The sequence below is a fragment of the Podarcis muralis genome, chromosome 10, assembly GCF_964188315.1.
Source record: "Podarcis muralis chromosome 10, rPodMur119.hap1.1, whole genome shotgun sequence".
NCBI lineage: Eukaryota > Metazoa > Chordata > Lepidosauria > Squamata > Lacertidae > Podarcis > Podarcis muralis.
The window spans coordinates 65,716,915-65,737,154 of NC_135664.1; the positions used below are offsets into that span (position 1 = coordinate 65,716,915).

Below are 20,240 nucleotides of genomic sequence, written 5' to 3' on the forward strand. Positions count from 1 at the left end.
CCCGAGAAGGGAGAAAAACCAAGTAAGCAAGGTCAGAACAGAAAGATAACAGGAACACAAAATATGCCCCAATTACGGGAAAGAAAACACGAGACTCAGACATTTGTTAAACATAAGTACAACAAAAATCACTGACAGCAATGAATACAAGTAAGAGGCATTTCTCTTTTTAAGAAATGCAGACCTCTAGTAGCCTCCTGTTCACATCTACATATACTACCTATTAGTCCACTTTTGTGATTCTGATCGAACAGGCTACTACTGATCATCAAATAATTCTTAACAGGTATTCTGAACCGACACAAATGGGCCCGCAATGCCAACTACACTCTTTGTAGTCAGACTCCCGTGCCAGCCGAGCAGCTGAGATTCCTTAACTGCTCTTTCCTAGTATGAGCAGCCAAAGAGGCTCTGCCAGTTACACACCTCACTTGTTCTCTCCTGCGTTTGCCCGTGCCTTGGCTTGCGAACGAGAGAAAGGGAGGGCTACACGAGGTCTGGTGGAGCTCAGGAGGCTGCGCCGAATGCCAAGGCTGCCAGCTGCCTATCTCCAAAATAGACTCCTTCCTACGAAACCTCACGCCGAGTAAACCAGCTAATCTCTTAAGACCCTAGAAACAGATTTCGCGAAGATGCTGCAATGAACTAGCGCCGCTAAGCCCTTGGAATGCATTTCCAAGGAAATACCAATTCTTTGCTGTACGGTGCCTAGTCACGAGAGGAGGCTGGACACTGACAGGGCAGCAGATTACGGAAGGGGGCAGCCTCCCGTAACTCAGTGTCCCCACACAGATGTTTTGGTCTACAGCTCACATTATGCCAAGCTGTAGCAGAAAGCATCTGAAGGACGCCAGGTTAGGGACATCTGGATTAGGGTTTTCAGATAGGTCAAGGACCCTTTACTACACCCCCATATCTGAAACTGGGCACCCTGTTTCCTTGATAATGGGAGAACTGCTGGTAACTTGCCCAGCACAAACAAGAGAACAACTCTGCCATCTATATTTCAGTGTGAATGGAAAAGTGTGCAAGGCTGTGGTATTTACAGTAATGTGTGAGACTGATCTGACACCGATAAATCATAGAATTGTAGAGTTGGGAGGGACGCTGAGGATCATCTATTCCAGCGGTTCTCAACCTGTGGGTCCCCAGATGTTGTTGGACTACAACATCCATCATCCCCGAGCTCTGGCCTTGCTAGCTAGGGGTGATGGGAGTTGTAGTTCAACAACATCTGGGGACCCAAAGGTTGAGAAAGGCTGGTCTAGTCCAACCCCCTGCAATGCAGGAATATGCAGCCGCCCCATATGGGAATCGAACCTGCAACCTTGAGATTATCAGAACTGTGCTCTAACCAACTGAGCTATCCAAATACACAACTCTGTTCTTTTCATCCGTGATCTAATTAATACAAGAAAAGGAGATTCCGACATCAGAAAAAACTTTCTCACTTTAAGAGCTGTTCAACAGTTGAACAGACTCCCATGAGAAGTGGTGGTCCCTCCTTCCTTGGAGGTTTTCAAACAGAGGTTGGGTGGTCATCTGTCATGGGATGACCTCATTGAGATTCCTGCATTGCAGGGGGTTGGACTAGAAGACCCTCAGGGCCCCTTCTAGTTCTACAATTCTCTGACTGACTTGTCAATGGATTTCAATGGGCATACTCTGAGTATGACTTACTAAGCTTAAGCCTACATCCTTAGAGACACTGGGATTGTGGTCCACATGGACATCGGTATTGGGGATCATATAGACCAGGGGTGGAGAAGTGGGGGCCCTTCAGATATTATTGGATTCCTATCAGCCCCAGCTAACACACCCAATGGTCTGGGGTGATGGAGTTGGGAGGACCACATGTCCCCCATTCATGAGATAAGCTGAGCGCCAATGCATGCACAGATAGCACTCCTATTGCCAGCAAACAAAAGCATGTGCAGGGCTGCTTCCCTAGATAATGGCTAGGGATGGTGGAGGAGTCTGCTTAAAATGAGTTGCACACGAAATTTGCCAGTTCTGACCCAATCGAGCTTTGCCCACATCAGACTGCCTCTTGGGCTGCTTCAGGTAATATGCAATGCCTTATGCAACTGTCTTCTGGAAGCCAGAAATGAAACTACCTTTATTAACGGGGGCACTCTCTACACCTCTTGGGCTTAGCAACAGCCCACCGTAATTGTGTGCTGCTGCAGCTGCTACAAGCAGCAGCTACTACTGGCAACAGCAGCAGCAACATGAGCCTCTCTGCTATTCATTGAGAATCAATACTAGCTACCCAAACACAAACCTTACTATGTTCACACCCTGCAAGAGAAACACAATGTTGTGAGGAAATGTCAGCAATGGTGTCACGGTCCTTCAACGAGGCAAGACCCGTTCAGGCCAAGTCACTGCGGAGACCCAGAACAGAACCTTGTCGATTTCACCCCATGTATTTTGCACATGTATTTTTCATAGTCACATTCACTGTATTATAAACGGTCAAGTGTTCCTACGGTGATTACAGGGAAATTGCTGGATTGTCCACCACAGCAATAAATACTCACTGTTTACGGTACCTGCTAGTGCATTAATATTATTCAGTCCAACAGTGGCTCCCGCCAATCCTTGGAGAGTCCCCAGAGAAGTCAAGGAATTCATGGCCGCCCCAGCTGTGGAATTTGCTGTTGATGCAGCCACTAAAGGAGGCAAAAAAGAGAGAGAGAGGGAAATGGAGCGCCCAGTTATTCACCCACAAAGAACCATTAAGTTCCATGCACTCTCACAGTGATAAACCACAGAATTCCTGCTGCAAATGTAAGGAATCAGACAACCTCTAATACTTGCTTTGATAAAACACATAAAAAGTAGTAGGCTGAAACCTAGGATCAAGTCACATGACACCACTTTCTAGGACAAATGGACTTTAAAATAATAATAATAATAATAATAATAATAATAATAATAATAATAATAATAATAATAAATAAATAAACTGAATTCATGGTAGTGTGTGTCACATTCAAGCCAACACCAAGATGGGGGAAAAAGAGCGGTCAAAGATGCAGAGTCATGATGATCTGTTGTAACAATCTGTCCTATCATTAGACCAACCACAATTTGATGCCAGCCAAATGGGAAGAGGGCTCCTTGGGGGGAAAGGGTGGGATAAAAATTGAATTAGTGAACAAATTAATAAAGCAGCTTCTTAATTCCACTTGGGCTTACTTGAATAGGCTGTTGTTTTTATATAAATACATACTGTGCAACTCTGGAGTATAACGGAGGAGACCGGATGTAATCAGAATACAGTCATAGCTCTTGTTGCGTTTGCTCCATGTTGCAGATTTTCAGGTTGCAAACGTGGCAAACCCAGAAGTGTATACGTCTGGGTTTCATCATGTGCACATGCGCAGAAGAGTTCTGCACACTTTGCACATGCGCTGAAGCGCTCTGTGCTTGTGCAGAAGCGCCGCTCTAATTGCAGAATTTTTGGGGTGCGCACGGCATCCTGGAACGGATCGTGTCCACAACTAGAGGTACCGCTGTATTGTTTCCCTAGAGCAGTGTTTCCCAACCTTGGGCCTCCAGCTGTTTTTGAACTACAATTCCCATAATCCCTGACCACTGGTCTTGCTAGCTAGGGATGATGGGAGTTGTAGTCCAAAAACAGCTGGAGGCCCAAGGTTGGGAAACACTGCCCTAGAGTATATGTTGAGTGGCTTCCTTTAAGGAAACACATGCTCTAGGAATTTGTTGGGAAATTTGAACTCCCTTGGAGCAATAAGAGAGTTCAACAGCAAGATATCCCTTGCACGTATTTTCTGGAAGCAATGGATACAACCAGACATACTTCCGAGTAAACACGCACATCAGCACAATGTAAGGCTGCAGCCCTGAGGTGCGTGGAGTAAAAACTGAAAATGGTTCAATTGCCCTGTTCAAGAGTGGAATTGAGAGCAGGAAGAAGGACCCCTCTTGTGTTCCTCTGTCCTTTTGCAGGACATTGGTTCCAAGTGGAACCAATTTGAAAAAAGGAGAATGGACAGGACAAGATTTTCATATTCTCAGGAGCAGGCCTAAATTCCTCTCCAGTATGGATGTGTGTTCAGGGACCTTTTGGGTCCAAGTTGACTCCTGGTCCTTCCTTGGCATGCACCTGAACCTCCCTGACATCCCCTTTCCCTTTAGCCCTAGCAAATTTAGTGCTCCAACATCAGTTGGGCCAGGGTGTTAGGTATCTTTTGGCTATGCGGTTGCATCCTAAATGTCCCTTGAACCCATTGTTCTTGCCTTTTACATCATGCATCTGTTGTGGCCATTTCTGGGAATGAATGCATAGTGAAAGCGACCCCGAGGTTTAATTGCAACTGAGGAATCTCAACTAAAGCATTCATGGCAGACGGCCACCCAAGCTTTGCTTAAAAACCTCGCCACCTCCCAGGGGAGACCGTTCCACTGTCAAACAGCTCTTACTGTCAGAAGGTTCTTCCTGGTGTAAGATGTTAGTAGACTGTTCTCATACCGCACCGAATCAGTGGGAAGAAGTCCAGATTTCCCACTCAGCTGGTACTATATATATGCATGAAGAATTCGGTTCCGCAAATTGGATGCTGAAATCATTGCCTGGGCTGGAAGCATAACTATTTGCCCCTCCACTCCTTAGGTAAAATGGTTATGTCCAGTCGACTGCATTAGTAGCTGACATATTGCTCAAAACACAACGAGGCAGGTTGCAAGTATGATGAAGAACTTCTAAGGCGGTTGAATAGGGGCTGTTGACTATGCCTTTAGTGCACATGAAATGATGAGTGGAGTTATTCCTTTTCATAAGGCGCACATATAGCAGGAGGCGCTTATGATGATGTTGGCATTAGGGCTGGGTGATTTATCGTCCAAAACCGGTTTGAAATCCATATTGTGATATCGGTTTCATATTTTTTGACCTGACAATATATAGCAAATCATGATGTATATGTGTGTGTGTGTGTGTGCTATGCAAAAATCACAGTGTGGGAAACACCGTGAAGCTAGATAATGCTTCTCTCGATTCCTGCAGCCCCTGTTAACTCTGCCATTTTATTTTATTTTAAATTTTAAATTATTTATTATTTATACCCCACCAATCTGGGCAACAAATCAGAACAGGCACGGGCAAAAATCATGACACAGGGAAAACCGTGAAGCCAGTCAATGCCTCTAGATAGCTCCATCCTTATCTCAGACATTGTTATATATCAGTAGATAGCAATGTTTAGCTGGTGATGTATCACGCTGTTGAAAACCAGGCATCGCCCAGCCCTAGTTGACATGGCAAGCGATGCTTTCATTAACTAACGCCATATTCATTAACAGCTAGTGAAAATCTATTTGATACTGGAAGTGGGGGGAAATTACAGATTGATGTCTTCCAGAACTCCCACCACAGTGAATCAAGCAGACACTCAAACTCTTGTTGTTCTGAAATGAATAATCTCACAGCAGTGCTTAATAAACAGCTGGAAGTTGTCCCTGGATTCCTAGAAAATTTGATGTACTGACAGCATAATGCTTCCAGGCAGCTTTTCTTGATGTTGCTGCCCCATTGTTGGTTAGCCTAATTGTTGCAGAAGATGAAATGTATAACATTCACACATCCAGGGGTTTTGCCTTCAGGAGTTATACTTTGGCAGCTCTTTGTCTTGGTCACAGCAAATTGATTCTTTTCTCTGTTTTTTTGCTGGGAATGTTATCCCCTGAACATTAATAGATTGCAAAAGGGAAGTATTCTTGAAGCAATGAATGAATCATGATGACATTCCCTGGGTATGTTCAATGAAAGTGCATTTGGGCAACTGCAAATGTAATTGCTAGGTTATATCCCTTCTCCCTGAGACACTAGCCTTCTGTCTGCAGGGATCTTTATTTGCTATGCGGGAACATTTCATCATTGATACCCCACCCTCTGCACATGCTGTCTCTAGTGATACAGCCCAGAAACAAATCGAACCCTCAAAGTGAGAGCTATGATTGAAATGTATTCCATTCCTTCTTTTGTAAAAAACAGCACCATACAATAATAATTAAATAGCACAATGCTCTGCCTCTTAGGCTCAGGGCTCAGGCAATTGGCAATTCAGGTATCCGTTTGTTTTCTGCGTCATGACCTATAGCAACTTTGTGGGGAGATTTCCATTGGATAAATGATGAGTTAAACCCCTTCTCGCACCTTCAAGGCTGTGATTCAGTCTTCACCCCATGGATGCACAGGCAAATAAGAACACATTGGGAGATCAGATTACTGATCATCCATACCATGTCTAGTTTAGCCCTAAAAGGTTAGACAAACTCTTAGAGGAGAAATATTACTTCTCTCTCTTAGTGTAGACCTACAGAGACTATTTTGCTTTGAAAAATTGGATTTTTCCTGCACAACTAGGTTTGTGCTGCAATTCCCACACATGCTACACATGGGGATAAAGTAAATCCCATTGAAACCAGAGGTCCTTCCTGGGTGTACAGGTTTGGGGCTGCACTGCTATTCAAGGATCACGTTAGCTTTAACCAACTGCCTGAGGATGGGGAATTGTGCAAGGAATTTAATCTCTAAGGAATTTAATCTCTCTCTTCCCCTCCCCCCCCCATATAAGTCCAGTGAACTGAGGCTGCCTGCAATCCTAAAGGTAAAGGTAAAGGGACCCCTGACCATTAGGTCCAGTCGTGACCGACTCTGGGGTTGCGGCGCTCATCTCGCTTTATTGGCCGAGGGAGCCGACATACAGCTTCCGGGTCATGTGGCCAGCATGACAAAGCAGCATGACCAGAGCAGCACACGGAAACGCCGTTTACCTTCCCGCCAGAGCGGTACCTATTTATCTACTTGCACTTTGACGTGCTTTCGAACTGCTAGGTTGGCAGGAGCAGGGACCGAGCAACGGGAGCTCACCCTGTCGTGGGGATTCGAACCACCGACCTTCTGATCGGCAAGTCCTAGGCTCTGTGGTTTAATCCACAGCGCCACCCCATGCCTGCAATCCTACACCCACTTAAAAGGGAGTAAGCCCTAGTGAAAGGCTGAGAAACTTTCTGCCCTCCAGATATTGTTGGATTCCAGCTTCCATCGGATTCCGCCAGCATGGTCAGTGGTCAAGGCTGATGGGAGCTGGAACCAACATTGGGAGAGCCATGGGCTCACTGTCACTGCCTTGTTGAATTCAGAGAGGCTTACTTGGAATAGACATGTTTAGGATTGCGCCGTGAGGGTCCAAAACCCCATGAGCTCCAATTATTCCATGTGATAATAACCACACTTCTGAGTTTTTAGTTGATTCCTGGAAGGTTATGTGTTTTAAAAAAACCTCTTTCATACCACTGAAAATGTGGAGGGGGTGGATTTAATCCCTTTGCTGAAGGTAAACCTGGGTGGCGATTCAAAAGAGCACATCAATCCAGCTATTGAACATGGGTGACTGGCATTAAGCTACCTGCCCTTTGCAGAAATCTATCTCCAGCCAACCAGAATATTTACTTCATTCAAACTGCATTACTGCATGTTGTGAAAAACTGCATCTATTAAATTCAGCTGGGGGGAAAGCATACTGACTAGAATGGCCGTTTGATTTTATAAATGGCCCATAGCTTGCATTAACAGCAGGCCTAAGAATCAAAAATGATTCGCCCCTCCTTTTGATCTTTCACTAGGCGGTGATAAAACGGAAAGCTTTCTTTCCAGCAAGCTCTCTGGAATGTTGCACTAAAAGAGCCATGGAGAAATAGACCAAGGGACCCTCATCCAGTTTCCAGCAGCGGCTAGACATGTGCTTGCAGAAAGCCTGCAGGAAACAGTCTTTTCATGTCGACAGTCCACAGCTCCTGCTGTTTGGTTCCAACTTAGTTCTCAAAGGTTCTGTGAGACAGACTACAACGGGCAAAATTTGCAACCATTTGTTAAAGCTGCTGCGCTGGCTACACCCATTCCTTGAGATTTGCCTAGTGACACATGCCTTAGTTATACCCCATTTGGATTACTGTAACATGTTCTATGCAGGGCTGCCTTTGAAAAGCGCTCAGAAACTTTACCCGGCTCAAAGAACTGCAGCCAGATTGCAGACCAGGGCTGGTTATAGGGAGCATACAACTGTTAGGGTTTCTATGAAATGTCCTATACAGGTGTATCAAGATAACAGGTCCTGTTTGGCTTTGCTGAACTCAGAGAGTTGCAAGCAAAGAACCAAATACTTGCAGAACCAAATACTTGCAAGATTACGTTACATCGTGCAAGAGAGTGTATTCAGAAAGGACTCATTCAGGTGTCCTGCATGCCAGGAAACAACTTCCTTGCTACAACAGTTCTGCTGGCTGTTTCCAGGCACAATTCAAAGTGCTTGTTATCACCTACAAAGCCCTGCAGGGCTTGGGTCCAAGCTAACTGAAACACCGTATTCCCTCATAGGAACCTGCTTGGGTTCTGAGATCTTTGGGAGAGGCCCTTCCCTCGGGTCCTGCCTATTGGCAGCTCCGTTCTTCCGAGCTGATAAGGCTCATCTTCCTCCCAGCAGAGCATCAAAACAACACAACGGAAGGATGAGATAGGTATGAGCTACACGCCATGCTTTATTACTAAGCTATGCAGAGAGCAAAGAAATATACATCTTCTCTCCATGAGAGCAGAGAGCAACCGAACAAAGGAACAAAGGAAACAGGAAACCAGTAACGTCACATCCCATCTCCCTTTCCCGTGAGACTCCAACAGCCTGGAATCCCTGGAATGTAAACACAGTCCTGTGACTGCAAGCAGCTGCACAGTGAGAAACAGAATCTAACACTGCCACCCTCACAGGCACACTTGGTGGGGGTGAGGGCCTTCTCGGTGGTGGCTCCTCTCAGACAACTTTGGAACTCCCTCTTTAGAGAAGCCAGTCTGGCTCCCTCCTTGCTGTCCTTCTGCCAGCAGGTGAAGACTTTCTTGATTTTTGCACACACACACCCGGGTCTGCGGCCTTAGAGGGAGCCAACCTACCCAACCCCTAGGGACGCCCCAGGTCTTTCCCATCCCTACTTAGAGATTGGGGGGGGGGAATTGAACCTGTGGACTTCTGTGGTCGAGGCATTGGCTCTGACACAAAGCTATGGCTCTCTCTGCCCCCCAGGGATATACTTACAGCAGCTGCAGTGTGTAAAAGGAGTATGCGTGCGCTGCGTGGGACTTTCATGGTTATGCATCCCTGTGACAGAAGCACAACATGGAGGGGAAGGCCTCTGGACTTTGCATAGCAAATGGGTGAAAACTGCTTAAAAAAAACTGACCGTCTGCTAGAAAGGTCCTCACTCTCATTTCATCTTCCAGGCAGGTATTTGTCAGTTTGGGGGATACGGGCAGGTAAAGGAGCCCTTTGTGGTTGGAAGACAACTGCAGCGGACTCCCAAATGCTGAAATAAAAACAGGGACAGAAGAAAATGTCCAAGATCAGCGTCCCATTGCCCCCAAATTGCCAGTAACCAGGCAGGTCACTTCTTACCTCACCTGAAGATTAGCTTTGTAATGAGTAACAGTGGCTGATATAACGAACTTCTCCGATAGTCTATTTTTTTATTTTATTTCAAAAGATCAAGCTGCATTCTGATGTAAATTGGTTCCCTGTGTCAGCTTGCACATTAAATGAAAAAGTGCTTCCTTCACTTACATTTGTCTTGGGACAGTCTACATAAAGTAAGAAAAGTGTTTGCTAACCTTATCGGGTAGACTCCCTCCGGTTGAGAGCCGGCATGCTGCACATAACTAATGCCCCTATTACATTACAGCACCTTTCCAAGAACTCAGTTAATTAGCCTTTGATGGATTAGACGTCCCTTAATATGCCACAAAACATCTAGGCCCACCAAAAAAAATGTGCCGGCGCTTTTGAGCGAACAGTGAGACCCGGTGCTTGTGGTTGCAATGAGCCACTTAATATTAAAGCTCCTTCAGGTGTGGAGTTTTATTAAGCTTCAAATTAATTCTGATGGCTTAGAACTCACAGCCTGCTCCTGGTCAGTGCTTCTCATAAATCGCTGTGGCGTACAAGGTAGCATGTCTACCCTGTGCGCGGCATAGCTGAGAGCAGCGCTTGATGACGCCGTGGCAGCAAATAACCCGAACAAGGCAGCAATATAGCTGTGTGCTGGTTTGTACGTGCAGAATGTCTAAATAGTCTTCCTCTGGGTCCTGTGTGTCTGCAGATATGGATCTTAGATGCGTGTGGGATGGGCCCAGAGTATGAATCAGCTTAGCGCTTCTGGATCCATTGACCGCCCCGGGCCCCACTGTAGCATAGAGACTGCAGTACTTTCCAACATTTCACTGGCAAATAGTTTGGTGGGAAGGAGGTATTCCGGTAGCATCCCTATTCTCATGCCAGAGATAATAGCCCAACCTAGGGTTGCCATATTTAGAAAAGTGAAAATCCGGGCAAAAGTTGTTGAGCAGGTTTTGGCAAAGTTGTTGAGCTTTTTTCTCAAATTAAAAAAAAGAGAGATTTTAAATTATTTTTTAAAGAAATTCCAAAAAATCTACACTTCTGGCATGTCTAAATTTCAGCAATCTCCATCCGGATGCTGTTTAAGATGGCTGAATACCAGCTATGTATGGCAACCCTACCCCAACCTCTTCTCTCTATCGCACACACTATTGCAAATGGTGGAAAGGTTCTATTCTACTGTATGTTGTGTTCATCTGATCCACCCTAGCCTCTCCTGTAGAGATTTAAAGGACAAAACACGCCTGTTGTTAAAAAATATATCAGTGTGGCCAGCAGATAGAACACAGGGCAGGGCAGTGCAGATACGAACAAGCTCAAATCTCAATAGATGGAAACACTGGGAACCAGTGTCCCTACACCCTGCCGCTGTCTCCCATGTAAAATCAAGGTCAAGGCTGCCATTCAAGGGTGCTTGGAACACCCAAGCCACACTTCTGCACATACTGTGGCCATCATAATGACGGGCATTTTGACAGCTTAGTCAGCTTAATAATAAGGGCTATAAACGCCATCTCCAACTCCTTGAAAGATTCCATCAATGGTGTCTCTGAAAAAATCTTACACATCACTTGGGAAGACAGGCGAACTAATATCAGTGTACTGGAAGAAGCAAAGATTGCCAGTGTTGAAGCAATGATTCTTCAACATCAACTTCATTGGACTGGTCATGTTGTGCGGATGCCTGATGATCGTCTTCCAAAGCAACTACTCTATTCCAAACTTAAAAATGGAAAGTGTAATGCTGGTGGTCAACAAAAGAGGTTGAAAGACTGTCTCAAGGCAAATCTAGAAAAATGTAGTATAAACACCAACAATTGGGAAACACTGGCCTGCGAGTGCTTCAGTTGGAGAACAGCCTTTACCAAAGGTGTCATGGGCTTTGAAGACACTCGAACTCAGGATGCAAGGGAGAAACGTGCTAAGAGGAAGGCACGCTTGGCAAATCCACACCGTGATGAGCTCCTGCCCGGAAATCAATGTCCCCACTGTGGCTGTCAAGTGTCCCTTATTTGAAGGGACAGTCCCTTATTCCAGCGCCATGTCCCGCTGCTATGCCTTATTGATGGATGTCCCTTAAATGTCCCTTAAATGATGTCCCTTAAATTTCAAAGGAAGCAGCTCCTCTCCCTCCCTCTCTGCTGGCCAGGGAGGAGGGAGGCTCCAACTGTGTTGCTTGGCTGTGTTGCTCACCCAATAAGAAGTCTAAGAATGACTGAGGGTGGAGCTTGAATGCCTTGTGTGTGGCTAGTTAATGCAAGCTGAGGGGTTTTTTGAATGCTGGACGCCATTTTGTTGCACGTGCTGCTGCAAACTTTGCAGTGCAAAGCCAGGCTGGGGAGCCATCTTAAGTTGAGGCTGCATAGGCCTTGTGGTGCATGTGATTCAGATTCTATTCAGTTGAACCTCTGGTTACAAAGTTGGTTGGACAGTGTTCTCGAAGCTACCAGCATGAGTTTGATCAGACTGCAGGAGGACAGGAACACTGGAGTGCCTGGAACAGGTGAGGCTGCAGGTCCCTTATTTTCAAGGCTGCTGGTCCCTTATTTTCAAATCTGTAAGTTGACAGCTATGCACTGTGGAAGGACGTGTAGATCCAGAATTGGCCTCCACAGTCACTTACGGACTCATTCTTAAAACCGTGTTTATGGAAGACAATCTTACTCAGCTACGAGTGATCGCCAAAGAAGAGAAGAAAGAAGAAGGGCTGGGCCAAACTAGACATGACAAGGGAGGTGTGTGGTAAGTGTTGCATAGTTTGCAGTAGCTGCATGTGAATGTTCCTGCATGTTTCCCCCTGCAGCAGAGGAAAAGAGGCCTTTTTCCCGCCTGAGAGGCGCAACCTTCCAGGGGCCACGTGGGGTGGGGCCAGAGGCACAAGAAGGCACAACAAGGGATGTGACTTTGTACAGGAGTCTGCCTTCCAGCCACACAAAAGCCAGAGGTTTCTACAGACGTGCAGATCTCCATCCAGGGACAAGAAATCCCTTCTTATATTTCAAGAACACATTTCAGCCAAGTGGCCTGACCTGGGTAGGTTCCAAAGATACACAAAGATACGAGAAAGACCTAGAGGGCTGCACTTGCCCAAGGACCAGCAGTTCTGCACCCATTCCACAGGGTAACAGATACAAAGGAGAGGGAGGAATTGAAAGTGAAAATTAAATGGGATTTACAATTTAAAATAAAACAAGAGAAAGGGGGAAATGCTACCTTGAGCTTCAGAAACTGCTGGAAGATCCTTCCAGGTTGTGAATCTTCTGCATCACACAGCATTCAGAAGTTGAGCAGGACAAAAAAAAAATAAAAAATCCCGAAAACCTAATTTTACTTTTCACGCCTTTTCAGAACCAGCTTGAATTAGGCGACTCTGCTCACGTTTTCCGGATATATTTATATCACCGAGTGCAATAAAACAAATGTCAACGTGTTACTTTCATGGGAAAATATTTTGTGGATTTTTAGAGGAATAAGATGCAAGATTTTGAAAACAGCCATCTCCCAAGATGAGCCATCTACATTGATTCATTTGGAAAACTGTCATACAGGTACAGTTATTTTTAGATAATTTTTGGAAGCGAATCATAGATAGCACAGTGGGTGTACTGGCCTATAACAAAATGTCACCGTGGCAGGCTTGAACTGCCTATTGGAGAGACACGTATTGTGCCGAAGTGAACAAATAAAGAAAAAGCTTTTAAAGAATGTTGGGCACAGACGTTTTGTGATGCTTCTCTGCTGAAGCTTCCTAAACTTTCTATAAAAATGGGCTGCATTTCAAACAATTGTGTTCTAAACTTGAATGCTTTTACCTAACAAAGGCAACCTTTTGTGCGATGGATAACATAATGAATAACCCATAAATCATTTAACTGCATCCCGAGGGAGAAGAAGAGAGATTCTGTGCAAATAGATTTTTCAGCAGGCGGACTGGTCAAGAATGCCAGAGACAATCATCTACATTTATCTGGGAGATCAAGTGAATTAATTGTAGCAAAACAGGAGGCAACTGCTTTTATCAATCTTGTAGGAAGTTTAGAAGAATGGTTGCCAAGCTGATGAGGTACTTAAAAGGCAGGTAAAGGTCTTGCCGACAAAGGTCCGTATAGTTAAAGCTATGGTTTCCCCCGTAGTGATGTATGGAAGCGAGAGCTGGACCATCAAGAAGGCTGATCGCCAAAGAATTGATGCTTTTGAATTATGGTGCTGGAGGAGACTCTTGAGAGTCCCACGGACCGCAAGAAGATCAAACCTCTCCATTCTGAAGGAAATCAGCTCTGAGTGCTCACTGGAAGGACAGATCCTGAAGCTGAGGCTCCAATACTTTGGCCCCCTCATGAGAAGAGAAGACTCCCTGGAAAAGACCCTGATGTTGGGAAAGATGGAGGGCACAAGGAGAAGGGGACGACAGAGGACGAGATGGTTGGACAGTGTTCTCGAAGCTACCAGCATGAGTTTGACCAAACTGCGGGAGGCAGTGGAAGACAGGAGTGCCTGGCGTGCTCTGGTCCATGGCGTCACGAAGAGTCGGACACGAATAAACGACTAAACAACAACAACAAAGGTCTGTGGATATACAAGCCCAATACCGGGATATCTCTAATCACCTGCAGGAAATCCGGGGCTCAAAGGCTGCAGTGGGCAGCCTGATGCTTCACAGAATCATAGAGTTGGAAGGAGGATGCAGGAATCTCAGCTAAAGCATCCATGACAGATGGCCACCCAACCTCTGCTTTGAAACCTCCAAGGAAGGAGAGCCCATCACCTTCTGGGGGAGACCGTTCCACTGAAGAGCCCTGCTGAATTAGGGGTCTCTCTCTGTGTATGTGTACATGTTGGACAATTCAGATGGAAACAGGAGCAGAAATGGCTGTAGTTCACTTTTTTATGCCTTGTGTGAAATGGAAATCATTCCAGCAAATTGTTGTCGGTTTCAATCTGCAGTTTTGCACTGCATTTCCTGCATTTCCTTTGCATTGAAATGAATGCCCTTTGCTCTGAAATGGGACAGTGTGGAGTGGCATAATGATGGCATAGTTAATTATATAAAATTCTGCCACAGCAAGACAAATGACACCATTTTGTTGTTGTTGGGAGTCGTACTGCAGTGGAACAGAAGCAGTGCTGCGTGTGACAAATATGGGAATCAGTGCCTTCTTACATTCCTATCAGTGCCTTCTTACATTCCTACCAGAGTGGGTGGGTGAGCTCCAGTGTTACGTTAGAAATTTAGGGGTCAGTGTTTGGAATCTCCATGGTCAGATTCTGGGTCAGATCCTTGCCTGAAATCCTGGAGGTCAGAAGCAAAGCTGGATGCTCAGTCTGAAGTCCAAATAAGAGACCCGAGCCCAAAACCTCATGCCGCTTCCTCAAGGCTACCTAAACCTGCAAATCCTATAAACCTGTACATGCCAATCTTATAGCCTCATTCATCACAATTTTATGTCATTAAATTAGCCAGCCAAGAAATGTTTCCCTTCAAGTGTACTGCCACTTTTGTTGTAATAAAACGAGAAATGGTCTCTAGGTGCAAAGCAATCGGCTGTTCAATTAAAATAGTTCAATACTAAACCCCACCCCCCAATACCTCTTGCGACGGAAAGGAAAACAAAAATAAATAAATAAATAAATAAATAAATGGAGGGCGCGGCCCCTTCCTTACCCTCACTGAAAGGCAAATATAAATGTTCCATTATAGTCCAGGTTTTAATGGAGATGCTTTAGAAATGGCGCATGAGGCTTTAGAGAACTAAATGCATATTCCACGGAGCGGAGAAGAACCAGGAAAAGCTTTTATTCAGGTTTACAAAGTATTTAATGGAGTGGAAAATGTAGAGCCAGATAAGAAAGTTGAAATCAAAGAACATCTTAACAAGGGTTGTTTCTGGGTTAGTTGCAGAGTTTGCAAGGAGGAACAATGCCATTAAACTGATGTTTCTGTTTGATAGCAGGATTCATAAAGGGCTGCTATTGAGTCCCTATGCTATCTCTCTGAGATCTCTATAGTCAAATCAGAGGACAACCTTCTGGATCAGAGCCCTGCTGAGCATACAGGTGAAGAATCTTACTTTTTGCATCATGGTTGGCTCTGAACACTATTATTATTATTATTATTATTATTATTATTATTATTATCATCATCATTATTATTATTAGTAGTAGTATTGAAATTTATATACCACCCTTCATCAGGGTGGTTCACAAGATAAACTTACAGGATAAAAACACAAAATAAATAGTTAAAAGAAAACCAACCAAAGCAATGACCCCCAGAATTGTTGCTGGGGCCTGGGCTACTCTCTCATTGCATCTGATGGAGAGACATCCTTGCCCCATCTTTCTGCAATCATTGTCATCTTAGAGCCTGGCTATGTGTTACATTCAAACATTCTATGTTTTGCTCATTTTAGGCCTCATTAATAGTTAACTGACTAAGGTATAGTCTGAAGGTATAGGAGCTCATAGCCTTACTTGAAGCTAAGCAGATCTAGGTCTGTCCAATGTTTGGATGGGAGACCATTGGTCGACTTCATGAATATTGTTTATTTGAGAGCCAGTGTGGTGTAGTGGTTAGAGAGACGGACTAGAACGTGGCAGACTAGGGTTCAAATCCCCACTCAGCCATGAAGCTCACTGGGCTAGTCACTGCCTCTCAGATTAACCTACCTTACAGGGATTTTGTAGAGCTTAACTGAGGATGGGGAGAAGCATGTGTGTCACCCTGAGATCCTTGGAGACAAAGGTGGAATATAAATGTAATAAATAGTAATTATTGTGTGCCCCCTTTCCTCCTCTTGTGAAACGAGAGATGAAATAGATAAAGAATGGACAGAGGTAAGTGGCCAGAAGTCCATGCACAAGAGGGACGTATTAATGGGTTGAGGGAACTCCGAGATTTACAGATGTAAAAATAAAATAACGCAGGACAATAAGGAGGGGAAGCTAAGGGGAGGGGAACCACAAAAACAGCCTGAGGAACGAGCATGCTCAGGGGGCATGAAATGTTGATGGACTGTTGGGAGTGGGAAAATGGAATGGCGTGGCTGGGATCCTAAATGGGGAGAACGCCACACAACAACATGCCCTTATCATGAGCTTCCTTGGAGATTTCTGGCTAGCCACTCTAGGAAAAAGATTTGTGGGCTACATAGACCAGTGGTTGAATCCAGCACAGTTATTCCTATGTTCCGAAATATCCTATCACAGGGCACTGTTTTCAGTGCCAGAGCTCTTTCAGTCTCTAATTTGATAGCTGATGGACGACCGCTAACAACCTCAAGGCTTCTATATAAATTTACAACGACTCTCTAAGACCATTCTCCAGCCATTAAACACATTTCCAAAGCATTTCCAAGTTTTATAATGCTTAGTGCATGGCAGCTTCATTAAAGTCAATGGAGCTGGTGCTTCTCTTGTATACAATTTTCACATTAAGGGAAAGAATGCTAAATTAGCCAGAACAGTAGCTTCTGAATTTCATAATGGCGTAAGCATTTGGGAGTTGCTCTGAATGTATCAGAGGTTGTTACTATAAGTGAGACTTGATGAAAATAAACACGTCTATTGTCTGGGGCCTGCGGCTTTGAGATGGTGCAAAAGGCTAAGACCGTTTGGCCACTTTTTAAAACAAAAAGCATGCCCACTTTTTTTTTTTTAAAGCGATTTGCACATCGTCAACAAGCAGTTTGGACAGGTGTCACTCATACACTGACAGACTTCTGGAACCAGGGGCAAATGTTAAGCGATGGGTGGACTGCCCCTCAACAAAAACTTGCCATATTATTACTGCTTCTGCGGTAATAATAATTGGACTGTTTTACGAGGGCTTTAAAAGGGGATTAGACAAATTCAGAAAGGGTAAGGCTGTCAGTGACTACTAGTTATGATAGCTATATGTGAACTCCAGGATCAGAGGCCACAGGCCTCTGAATACCGGTTGCTAGGAAACGCTAGCAAGAGAGTGTTGTGCTTATGTCCTGCTTATACACTTCCCATTGGAATCTGTTGGGCCACTGTGGGAAACAGCCGGTGGAGGTCGATGGGTCTTTGGTCTGACAAAGCACTGTTCCTCTTACATTCTTATGGTGATGATGGGTAAGGTGAGAACAGGGGTGCGGACATGATGGGCATGGTGTGGCAAAAGTAGACATGATACCCAGCTCTACCTCTCTTTCAATTCAGAACCAGAGAAGGCGGTGAAGGTCCTGTGTGAGTGCCTGGAGGCAGTTGGAGGATGGATGGCGGCTAACGGATTGAGGTTGAATCCTGACAAGACAGAAGTACTGTTTTGGGGGGACAGCAGGTGGGTGAGTGTGGAGGATTACCTGGTCCTGAATGGGGTAACTGTGCCCCTGAAGGACCAGGTGCGCAGCCTGGGAGTCATTTTGGACTCACAGTTGTCCATGGAGGCGCAGGTCAATTCTATGTCCAGGGCAGCTGTCTACCAGCTCCATCTGGTCCACATGATGAGACCCTACCTGCCCACAGACTGTCTCTCAAGAGTGGTGCATGCTCTGGTTATCTCCCGCTTGGACTACTGCAATGCGGTCTACCTGGGGCTCCCTTTGAAGGTGACATGGAAACTACAAATAATTCAGAATGTGGCAACTAGACTGGTGACTGGGAGCAGCCGCCGAGACCACATAACACCAGTCTTGAAAGACCTACATTGGCTCCCAGTACGTTTCCGGGCACAATTCAAAGTGTTGGTTCCGACCTTTAAAGCCCTAAATGGCCTCGGCTCAGTATACCTGAAGGAGCGTCTCCACCCCCCATCTTTCAGCCCGGACACTGAGGTCCAGCTCCGAGGGCCTTCTGGCGTTCCCTCCCTATGAGACGTGAGGTTACAGGGAACAAGGCAGAGGGCCTTCTCAGTAGTGGCACCCACCCTGTGGATTGCCCTCCCATCAGATGTCAAGGAAATAAACAACTATCAGACTTTTAGAAGACATCTGAAGGCAGCCCTGTTTAGGGAAGTTTTTAATGACTGATGTTTTAATGTATTTTTAAGATTTTGTTGGAGTGGCTGGGGAAACCCAGCCAGATGCGTGGAGTATCAATAGATGATGATGATGATGATGATGATGATGATGTGGGTGTTTCTCTGCCTCTCCCCTGTGTCATCCAGTGAAGCTGAATGCTGGGGGATTGAGGACCAACAGTTAAACAGTGAAACTTATGACCACATGATGTGGTGACCACTAACATCATGATGAAGTCACTGCCATACTGTTCTACAACAACCTTGCAAGGTACGCTGGATATCCCAAAGTCATCCAGCGAGTGGCTGATACAGTGGTACCTCGGGTTAAGTACTTAATTCGTTCCGGAGGTCCGTTCTTAATCTGAAACTGTTCTTAACCTGAAGCACCACTTTAGATAATGGGGCCTCCTGCTGCCGCCGCGCCGCTGGAGCACAATTTCTGTTCTCATCCTGAAGCAAAGTTCTTAACCTGAAGCACTATTTCTGGGTTAGCAGAGTCTGTAAGCTGAAGCGTATGTAACCCGTGGTACCACTGTACTTGAAACCAGGTTTCCCCACTCCAGCACACTAACACACAAGATCTCTAGTATGAATCAAAATTATTACACGACAAAATTATTTTGGTTTGCTTTCCTTTCTCTCTCCCCTAAAATTCCTTGTGCGTTCCTGCTTGTTTTACCCGAAACATCACCAACTAGTTTCATTCCCAGAGTACCATCATCTTTCGTTTCCCTCTCATCCTCTCAGCAGTACATAAGAAATGTGCAGTACCAAGCCAGGTCCAAAATAACCCCTTTTTACATTTTCAACTTCACCGGACACCCACAAAATTATGAGAGGCCAGCCAGGAAGCGGCTACAGATCTAGGTGACAAATCAAGGTAAGGAGAGTTTCAGAATCAGGCATTTGAAAACTGCAGATTCCAAGCCCTGCTGGTCACCAAGCGCTTGTCCAGCTCTGGAGGCGAGAGATAAGGAGGAAGGTTGTTGGAGGGAAGTGGCTAGAATGGATTTCCTACCAAAAAACCCCCCAACCTGAGTCAGAATCCTTTTGTCTCGTCAATGTGAAAGAACTACAGCGGCAGTGGCAGCAGATATTCACATAGCGAGGGGGGAAAGGAGCATCATGTGCAGCTGCTACAAATAATAAAATTTCACAACTGAGTCGGAACTGTGCACCATAGCAAGAAGCTAGGACAGGAAGAGACCAGCTGTAAATCATTGCAAATGCACCTCTTGCTCCAAGGAAAATATACCTCATGTCTTCAGTGGCCCCAAGAGCCCAGCTGAGGCTGTGTGGAATGGCCATTTCTATGTACCTGCACCTCTGTGCAGGCAACATTTACATGGTTAACCCAATTCTCATGACAGCTGTGGTCTGAAAAGGGTTGTTGCCACCATGGGAACTAAGGTAGAAGAAGAAGAAGAAGAGTTTGGATTTGATATCCTGCTTTATTGCTACCCGAAGGAGTCTCAAAGCGGCTAACATTCTCCTTTCCCTTCCTCCCCCACAACAAACACTCTGTGAGGTGAGTGAGGCTGAGAGACTTCAGAGAAGTGTGACTAGCCCAAGGTCACCCAGCAGCTGCATGTGGAGGAGCGGGGACGCGAACCCGGTTCCCCAGATTACGAGTCCACCGCTCTCAACCACTACACCACACTGGCTCTCATACCTAGCTGTAGGTATGTGAACCATGCAAATGGTGCCACCATACAGTGGCTGCAAATACTCTGGTGGTGGTCAAACATTAACACATAGTACCTGTAAAACAAATATCCACATTATAC

At 45.4% G+C, this 20,240-nt stretch overlaps 1 protein-coding gene across 27 annotated transcripts in view; it reads right to left on the reverse strand.

Moving 5' to 3' along the window:
• CELF2 (CUGBP Elav-like family member 2) overlaps nucleotides 1-20,240 on the reverse strand; it is a 538,053-nt gene that overhangs the window by 22,182 nt on the left and 495,631 nt on the right. For 11 of the 27 annotated variants that reach the window (XM_077935327.1, XM_077935325.1, XM_028746918.2 and 8 more), the window contains 2 exons: nucleotides 9,262-9,384; nucleotides 2,544-2,675 (listed from right to left, as the gene is read on the reverse strand). In XM_077935327.1, the coding sequence (XP_077791453.1) occupies nucleotides 2,544-2,675; nucleotides 9,262-9,384 (255 nt within the window). The remainder of the gene's footprint in view (nucleotides 1-2,543; nucleotides 2,676-9,261; nucleotides 9,385-20,240) is intronic. The other 16 variants (XM_077935330.1, XM_077935331.1, XM_028746930.2 and 13 more) reach the window with 3 other exon arrangements.